The sequence below is a fragment of the Numenius arquata genome, chromosome 9 (assembly GCF_964106895.1).
Source record: "Numenius arquata chromosome 9, bNumArq3.hap1.1, whole genome shotgun sequence".
NCBI classification, from domain to species: domain Eukaryota; kingdom Metazoa; phylum Chordata; class Aves; order Charadriiformes; family Scolopacidae; genus Numenius; species Numenius arquata.
This window is the reverse complement of record NC_133584.1, coordinates 18488631-18497718: the sequence shown is the minus strand read 5'-3', so window position 1 is coordinate 18497718 and position 9088 is coordinate 18488631. Positions and strand designations below refer to the sequence as shown.

Genomic DNA, 9088 nt, shown 5'->3' with positions numbered 1-9088 from the left:
CAGCCACTCTCCTTTTCCAGATCTTCTCTGTATGTCTCTGGCAAACAGCCACGCCACAGCAGTGGAGAAGTGCTGGCCAATGTGCATAGAGGGGGTGAGGTGGGGGCTATAGAAAACCAGAAGCTTCAGGCTTAGTTTCAATGGGGTTGTATGACGACTCTAGTGCTAAGAGGTTACTGACAGCTTTTTTTTTTTTTATGAAGATTCCAGGATGTTAGACCATGGTAAATCACATTACTACTTTTTGTAACCAGGTTTCTTTTTATCTGCAAATAACACCTGGTGGTCTCAGTCCCTTGCAGGAGATACATATTGTATCCTCTCAAGTGATTCCTTCCCTTCTTCCTTACCTTTGTAGAAGGTATGCAGAAAATTGGCACTTCTCGACTTCTTTAATGGTCAGAAACGTATTAGTCAAAATGTTTCTTTTGTTGTGTCTGTTATGCCTAAAGGCATATACAAATTTAGACTGGAAGGGAGATAGAGCTGTAATAGAGCAAACCTAATATAACCTAGAGCTCAGGCTTGGTAGGTAGCTTTTAATTGTTTCTTCAGTTAACTATTTTTTTCATCCTTCTTTCCAGCTATAGGTTTTGCCTTCAACTTTGAGAGGTCCATTTCTGTGAAAAGGTGGGTGACTCTCACGAGAGTCTATAGACAGAGTAGGGTTAACTTTGAAAGAGAGAAATCTGCTCTCAGAACACCAGATATTCAGTTCCTGTATGTATGTAGCAGGAAGCAACTAGCAGTGCTAGGACGGATACTGGGATGTTCATGGCAGATGCACCAGTCTCCTTATAACCTGCAGTTTCAATAGGTCAGAGGTACATTTCTCCCAACAGGCATATAATTTGTCCGTAATTGCATCAAACCAAGTCATTCAATAGTATTTCTAGATCTGTTCCTTCTGAAGTGCAACATATAATTAGTGAAAATTGGTTTCTTCCTTCAGATAAGGATTTTTCTCAGTCATGCAAACGTTGAACTGCACAGAATCAATCTTGCATCACAGCTTCTAAAGCTCAAGGGATGTTGAGCAAGCTACCCGTGGAACTTTTGTGCTTGGGATTTATTATGTGTTTCGTCATCAGGGATTATGCAATGATTAAATCCCCACATTTGGCCCTGTTCCTTTGAACTAGTGCCTTCTCCTGCCCTTTGCTCTGTCAAAGGTTTCCTAAACCATTGGAAATTACAGAAGGGAATTTCCCCTATTTAGTTCCATTCTTCCTGGTTGATCATCAGTATTACTATAGTGCTTTACTTTCAGCAGTTCAAACAAGGGCAGTAATATGGAATAAAACAACATCTTATTGCAAGGATGAATAAAAATGGGAATTAAAAGCTCTCATGCTTCTCATCTTATTGTAAGGGATAAGTAAAGATATTGTAGACAGTGCCTGACATCAGGGTAGGTAAGAGATGTTTTTGTTTGTTTTTTTTTATTAATCTTTCATGTTCATGTTTACTACTAGACCTAAACCCATAAAGAAGTGACTATGAACTGTAGTCTGTCAATCAAATAGTTAATGATTATAAAATTCCTTCTCTGTGTCTCTCTTCAGAAGTTAACGGAATGTTTTAAGCCTTGCATCTGTATGATTGTTTTCAGACCTCATAGCAGAGCTGCACAGTCAAATAGATTACCACTGTGGGGCTACAGTTTCAATGCATTTCAAACTGTTTTCCAAATCATGTACAGCTCTGAATTCCCCATGTGCATATGGCTTCTCATGTGCAAGATTTTGAATGAAAACACATAGCTTTATTGACACAACTGCATGTGCACCTGGAAAGCAGGCAGTCTGCTGCTCTGCAATTGGGAGAGTGACAGGGCAAGCCCGTCCCCCAGAAATAATGCCTGTTTTTCCACAGTGTTTAGCAAGGTTGAACTGTTAAGTCTCTTCAGCACTTCAGACTTCCAGCAGGTACCTCTGTGAGTAAAAGCCCTTTGGGATAAAAGAGAAGCAGCATATTACCAGGGGACAGCAGCCTGGTGACCAGGGGAAGCAGGGACAGAGAGGCTGTAGCTTTGCAGCTGGTGTCTGAGAGCAGTCTGACTCCTCGGCTCTCCTCTTTACCATCCCCCAGCTAGTGGTTTCCCAATATTACCTTGGAAAAGTCTCAGTTTTCCCTGATGTGTTTCCTCTCCATTCAGCAGCTGTAACTGGATGGCTTTACAGCACTGGCACCTGGGCTGTCTTTGCCTCATCTTTCATAGCACGTACCGGAGGGTTTGGCCTGTTCCCTGTGGCCCCTGGATCAACAGGAGGGGAGGTACAGGAGAGGCTGGAAACTTTGTTGATCTGTGTTTTGGTGCTTTGTCTTACAGTGAATGCAGCAACAGGGAGGGAGAGCAGGGTTTGTGCGGGGATCGGAGGAGGGACATTGAGAAACTTACAGCAAAGGGAAGTTGAGAAGAGACAAATAAGTGGGGAAAGTAAAAGAAGAAAAGGAGAGTTAGACATGACAAAACCAGAAAAAAATAATTTGGGCTTGGGAAGGAACCCAAGCGTAAGACCATGTTTGGGGCAGGGCCAAGTCCAGTGGAGGTTTGAGTATCTCCAAGGGTATTCAAACTAGGCTTTCACATCCCCTCCTGGGCAACCTGTCCCACTGCTTCACCCCGCCTTGCTGTGAAGAGGGTTTTTTGCAATGTTTGATGAGAATTTCCCTTCTCACAACTTGTGGCTGCTGCCTCTTGTGCTTCGGCTGTGCCCCTCTGAGGGGACTCTGGGCACAGCCCTCCCCGCACAGCCTCACAGGCCCCAGTGCAGGGAAATAATGTCCTCCTTCGAGCGGGCAGCCCCCTCGCCCTCACTCTGTATGCAGCCTCCGTGTTACATCAGTATTAGGATGTTAAAAGTAAGGTATTGGCCCAGCAATGACCACCCATGAGGTGCTGGTGGCCACCCTGGAGCCTGGCAGCCCAGCCTTTCACCTGTGTTGTAGGCCCCGGGCCAGTCCATATGGCCCCATTTGGTCACGCAGGCGCTGAGGGAAACCGGGATGAGTCTCATGGGGTCAGGGTGGACAACAGTTGCTGTCCCCTTGTCCACAGGGAATAATTGTTTCCCTTGAGCTCATAAGCACCTCCTTGTTTTTATATTTTTGCCTTCTGTTTGTGTTATGGACTTGTAAATGTAAAGACTGATAAGATATGAGTCATATCAGGACCTAGCAGGCAACTTTCTTCAGCTCTTTGTGTTAAACCTTTTTTCATTATTTTTTTAAACTACTTTGTGCAAATAAACTGAAGGTATTTTGTATACACTAAGTACAAATAAAAGACTGTGCTCCTGAAGTTGAGCCCCTCCTTGTGGCTTTTGTTCTAAATCTAAATCTTAACCTAAATTCTTAAACCATGAGATAACAGGAGTACTATGAGACACGAGGCACAACACCAGCCATGGCTTCTGGTGGGAAATTTCCTAAGGGCAGAAGTATGGGGTGAGCACTAACTGGGTGATGTCATTGCTTTGGTGTCCAAACTGTTTGTGCTTAATTAGGAGCAAGTAGAGGTGTCAAAAGTCAGGTGAGAAGATTCCATCTGAAGAGCACTGGATGGAGAAGAAATGGAGCTGTGGAGTCAGAAGGGGGATTTGAGATGCAAGGCCACCTCCATCTAGATAACAGTATCAGTAATTGCATATTACACTGTAATTGCCTAGGAAATGGCATAAGAAACACCAAAATTGTGTATGGATGTAATAGATTTGGGATAAATGAGGAAAATGAATTAGGTTATCTGGGAGGAGTTTGGGCAGAGGAAAGGAGATGCAAGGGTCGTGAAAAGGTGGGTTCAAGAAATGGAAAAAATGGGGAATAAGGTATAAAATGAAAAAAGAGGGCAAGAAATGGGAGGATCTTGTGACAGGAGGAGTGTGGCTGCCTCCAGGCAGCAGTGAGACCGGCCTGTGGGTTCAAGATCCCCACGATGCTGGGGGCAACGCCTGTGGACAACCCACCAGACTCTCCATCAAGTCTATGTCTGAAAGACAGTGCAGGAGCGGAGAGTAAGAAGGGATAGATTTGTAAGGAAGGATAGACTTGTACCTTAGTACTCAGTGCAGGAGGCAAGGCAAGCAGAATTGCAATTTACTAGTACTTACTAGTGATTTTTCAGTTTGCTTTACAATAATTTAACCGATATATTAACATAACTACTGTATCAGTACTAATGGTAAGCAATAGAATTGTAACTCAATATTACTTGAAATGATATAACTTGGAAGTGAAATTTCTAATAGCAGTGTTTTTATTAGCAAATTAAGGTATTAGGTTTTTTTTTAAAAGTTACTTTAAAAAAGATACTTTAAAAAGATGCGCTGCCTAATCAATTAACATCATAATCATTTGCATACAAAGTCTCCAAACAAATGGAGGAGAGTTGAACTTGGGGAGTAACAAGTACATTAGCAAGACAGGAGATAAACTGATTTCTTTTTTGAGAAGGCTTTGTTAGCATTTTTTGAAATTGTTGTTTGCCTACTGCTTTTGATGCTCTTGATACTAATCCATGGATAAGAAGATATGGTTACTGTCTTGACAGTCTCGGGAAGTTCTCTTTCTAAAGCAGCTGGAGACTTTCCTGGTATCGGCACGAGGGTGAAATGGGAGGAATGTGGGTTGATAACCTAATGTCTATTTGTCATATCTTCTTTAAAGGCAGTTGCTTGATAGAGACTGGATGGTGTGAACTCCTGCTTAAAAATAATAAATCAATAAAAAAATCCCAGGTTGTCACTGGACAGCCAATTTAAAAAAAAAAAAGTGGTGCTGATGGGGAAGATGGAGAATTGCATATTGTCAACCTGATGCTTCTTGATACATGACAATGTAGAAATAGTTATGTGATTAATGTTTAACTACTCCTATCTTTATGGAAAGGAAAAAAAGCTATCAAGCCAAACTTCTGTTATTTCAGGTGTTATCATTCTAGTTATCTATTCTGTAGCATTGCCTAATGCTGACAGAGTCCTTAAAACAGTTCAGAAGTAGCTGCGTACTGAGAGCATTGATCTTTGTGTATATTTATGGCATTTCATAATCATCCATAAAGCAGTTAAAAAACCAACAAAAAACCAAAACACAACAGTGTATGTCAGGGCATGAGATCTTTATTGCCTCTTCCCCTGTCCCTTGGCCAATAGCAGTGGTTCCGAGGAGAAGCATCTCCAACATGTGACACCATGCACGCTGCAAGGCTGCTCATGTGTACCCCAGCCATATGAGTCTCCCCTGTATTCTGGCTATTTATATAAGAAATTATTTTATCTGAAAATAACCTGTTCTAGAGTTCAATTTTTTTACATTTCTGGGAAGACATAATAGGAATGCACCCTTTGTGAGAGGTGGTGGCTGTCTGGGAAGAATAGAAGGTATGTAATTATGAACTGACTATGACTGTGTCTCTGAGCTCTACCTTAAAAGAAGCTACTTAAAGCTCAGGTTACTCTATAACCACCTGAAACTGGTAGCAGCTCCTGCGTACAACACTTGACCAGGACATGGCCGGCAGCCATCACATTCATTTCACACAGGTCACTAAACGGCGTTGTAAAGTAGCAGCCTTCAGTAGCAGCTCCAACGGTGCACTTGCAGCGATGATACAGCCTTTCTCTGGGGGTTTCTCCCAAGCCATGCAAAGGCAGTTTGAAGATTGTGTGTTTTAGCTGCATGCTCAGGAGTCATAATACTCGAATACAGTTTGGCATGGGAAAGTAACAGGATATAGCTATTGCTTATGAAGCAGCATGAATGCATTCTGGAGAGTACAGATTCGGTAGAACATATAGTCCTACTTCAAGTTGCTTTTATGCTCTGTTTCAAATGAAATATTCCAGATGTGTGACAAACTGGCGAGACACTGGAACAGGTGCCCAGGGAAGTTGTGGATGCCCCATCCCTGGAAGTGTTCAAGGCCAGGCTGGATGGGGCTTTGAGGAACCCGGTCTAGCAGAAGGTGTCCCTGCCCACGGTGAGGGGGAGGGGGGATGGGGGACTTGGATGATTTTTAAGGCCCCTTCCAAGTCTAACCATTCTATGAAAGTGATGGCAGCAAATATATGGTAAAAGAAACCCATTTCCATGAATACTCAATGTTGCCCACATGGCCCCACCAATACTAGTTTAGAGCTCAGAATGCAGTAATCTGGAAAGCCTGATGTTACTGTGTTGGCCAACCAGTAAATACCAATGTAGTGCTCTGGTATCATTTATCCTGTGAGCATGCCATAATGAAATGAATGTCTGGGTTAGGCCCACCTCCCTCTGCCCCCTAGTTGGGCTTATTAAAATACAGTAGATAACGCAGTTTCTGTAGGTAACCGAGAGTTACCTACACTTGGTTCTCCTCATTTCACAACCCACACTCCTACCCCTAAAAATACACATGCTTCACCCACAGAACCATTACCTCACAGCCTTTTATTTCCTCTTCTTTTGGGCTGAATCTTCTAACCTACTTTAAAAAAAAAAAAAACACAGCATGCTGGGGAATTTTTTTTTTTTTATCTCCGATTATAGCACCAGGAAGGTGTGCTGGGGCCGCATCGGGCACGATGGAATTTGCCATGGGGAAACCCGCTGATGACAATGGAACCCGCCCTTGTGTGAATTCCCGTGGCTCCCGCCACCCCTTTATAAGCAGGTGGAGGTGCGGCAGGGCTGGCAGGACGAGCAGGCAGCAGCCCAGCACTCCTGGGAGCACAGCTGCTGTGAAGTGGAAGGAGTGGAAATGGCTGGCATTAGCAGCAAGAGCTTGGTCCTGGTTTCCCTGGTGGGGCTCCTGGCGCTGCTCCTGTGCAGCACCTCCGATGGTGAGTCAGCTCGTGTGTCTGGCCCTGGGAAGCGGTTCTTGGTGCCGGTCTGCAGCGTGCCTGCCGTGCTGGGGTGTGCATGCTTGCAGCAGGACGAGGGAGAGGTGGAAAGGCATTATTTCAGTGCGGTATGCTGCCTGATCCTCCTCTTCTGGAGCGGGATAGTCAGGGGGCTGAGCAGTGAGTACCCTAGGCAGCGTGGCAGCGAGGTCCAAATGGGTTTTATTCACCTTGTCATTTTCCTTCGTTCCAGCACAAAGCAACCAGGACTGCTGCCTGTCTTACACCAAAGTGCGCCTGCCCCGGTGGGCCCTGAAGGGTTACACTGAACAGCTCTCCAGTGAAGTCTGCGATATCCATGCAATCATGTAAGTTACCCTTCAGAAGGTACTCTGCTTTTTCTGACACGAATTAACCTTACGATATCTGTTTGGGCAGAAGCAATGGTTTGAACACTCTAAGCGCAATTTTTTTTCTTGCTTTTTCAAAATGTTAAATTAACTGAATAAATTGTATATAATACCTGTAAACAAAATACACCACCTCTAGTTGATAGGGAATACTAACTCGTAGGACAGACATACAATGTAAACAGTAAATCTGACTGTGCAAAGGCATGCTTGGTCTCCAGCTGAGGGCCACTCTAGCCAACACAAGGCCTTCCCTGGCCAAAACCTGTTAACAGATACATAAGTGACAAGAGTTTTCTTAATTCATAGAGATTGGAGGTTTTTTTCCACAAGGCTTTAGCCCTCTTAAATGTAGATCTGTCACCTTAGCTTGACGGCAACTATTCTCCTTAGTCTCACAAATTATTTCTGGCATTCAGCAAAGTTCTTTGTCTCAGTAGTTCCAATAAATTGAACACAACTTATGGTGCATAAAATGACCCCTGAGACTGAAGGAGCTGTTAGGTTTTAATTTCATTAGGTATCTCTCTTTGTTCATCCTATATCTAACTGGCATTTACAAAAGCAGTTGCTATTGTTTATTATATAGAATAACTATAATGCATGTTTTTGATCAAATGCATCTTTATAGTATTTATTAGTGGGGATTTCTAATGATTTACTGATCTCTTTATCATTATTTTCCAGTTTCCACACCCACGGTGGACTGAAAGCCTGTGTAAATCCTAAGGAAGGCTGGGTGAAGAAGCACCTTCTTTTCCTGAGGTAGGGATTTAAAAATCTAACTACTACTAGGCTGATGAAAACAGAGCATGTATGAAAGCCTGTTTCTTACATTCCCTGAATGCCACTTGTGATGGCAACGCTGATCACATTTGTCTTTCCATCTCCTGTCAGAGATGGCTGCTCCTTTTTAGAATCTTCCAGGGACAGTCATGTCACGTGTCCCTTTTTCTATCTGAGCTGCTCTTTCGGGAGGTGCTACATCTTGGAGAGAGAAACTTTATAATTGACCTATGGCTGAGGTCATTATTTATGTGTGTTGTCTCATTCTTTTAACAGCCGTAAGCTCAAGCAGATGTCAATGTGATACGGTTTCCAGCAGGGAACTAAACACAGATGTGGCTGAAGAACCACTGGGTTCAACCTCTCGGTTGAGATCGTCGTTTTGTACACTGTTGTGTGCTTACTCACCACTATCTCTGGCTTCTTTGGAACCGTGGAACTTCTGGAGTTGATTCATATTGCATCACTGTTTTGCTTGAATTAAGCATTTTGTTAAAGTTTCTATTTTTACTAATATTTGTATGTTACTAATATGGCATGAGTACTATTTAGTAAGGACTACCTTAAGCTGCTGTACAGAGTATGAATTTTATTAAGTTTATTGCATGTTATTTTTGTTTTGTTCAGCATGTGTATAGTGAGTTATTTATTTTGCTTATTTTGTTACTACTTTGGCATGTCTTGTGCCAAAATATTTCCTTTTAACTGTAGTTAGCATTATAATACTTCTTGACCTATTGTTAAACAAAGCCTGCTTTGTAGAAAAAATGGAAATTGGAGTTTAAAAAAAATAAATATTAAAATCTGACTTCTCTGTGATATGTTTTTTTCGTTGAAAAAGGTGACTTCCCCTTGAATGCCTATGAGCCTCCAGCTGAAACAATTACACAAGTATATTTGCGTGGCCTGTTAAAGCCACTTTCCACCTTGCTCGCTTTGTTTGCCCTATGGGTAGCTATGAACTCCATATGATATAATTTCTTTGCCTCCCCCAGACAGCAGCTATATATGAAGCTTTTGCTTTAGCATGAAGACCTGTTCTTTGCTCAATTTCACCTTAATCAGACTTGA

General features: G+C 42.7%; 1 protein-coding gene across 1 annotated transcript; it reads left to right on the top strand.

The window, feature by feature from the left end:
* The first annotated feature begins 6739 nt into the window (after nucleotides 1-6739).
* Nucleotides 6740-8321, top strand: CCL20 (C-C motif chemokine ligand 20). Its single transcript, XM_074153993.1, has 4 exons — nucleotides 6740-6821; nucleotides 7075-7189; nucleotides 7919-7996; nucleotides 8294-8321. Exons 1-4 carry the CDS (start codon nucleotides 6740-6742, stop codon nucleotides 8319-8321), a joined length of 303 nt encoding a protein of 100 aa, XP_074010094.1.
* Nucleotides 8322-9088: the final 767 nt, after the last annotated feature.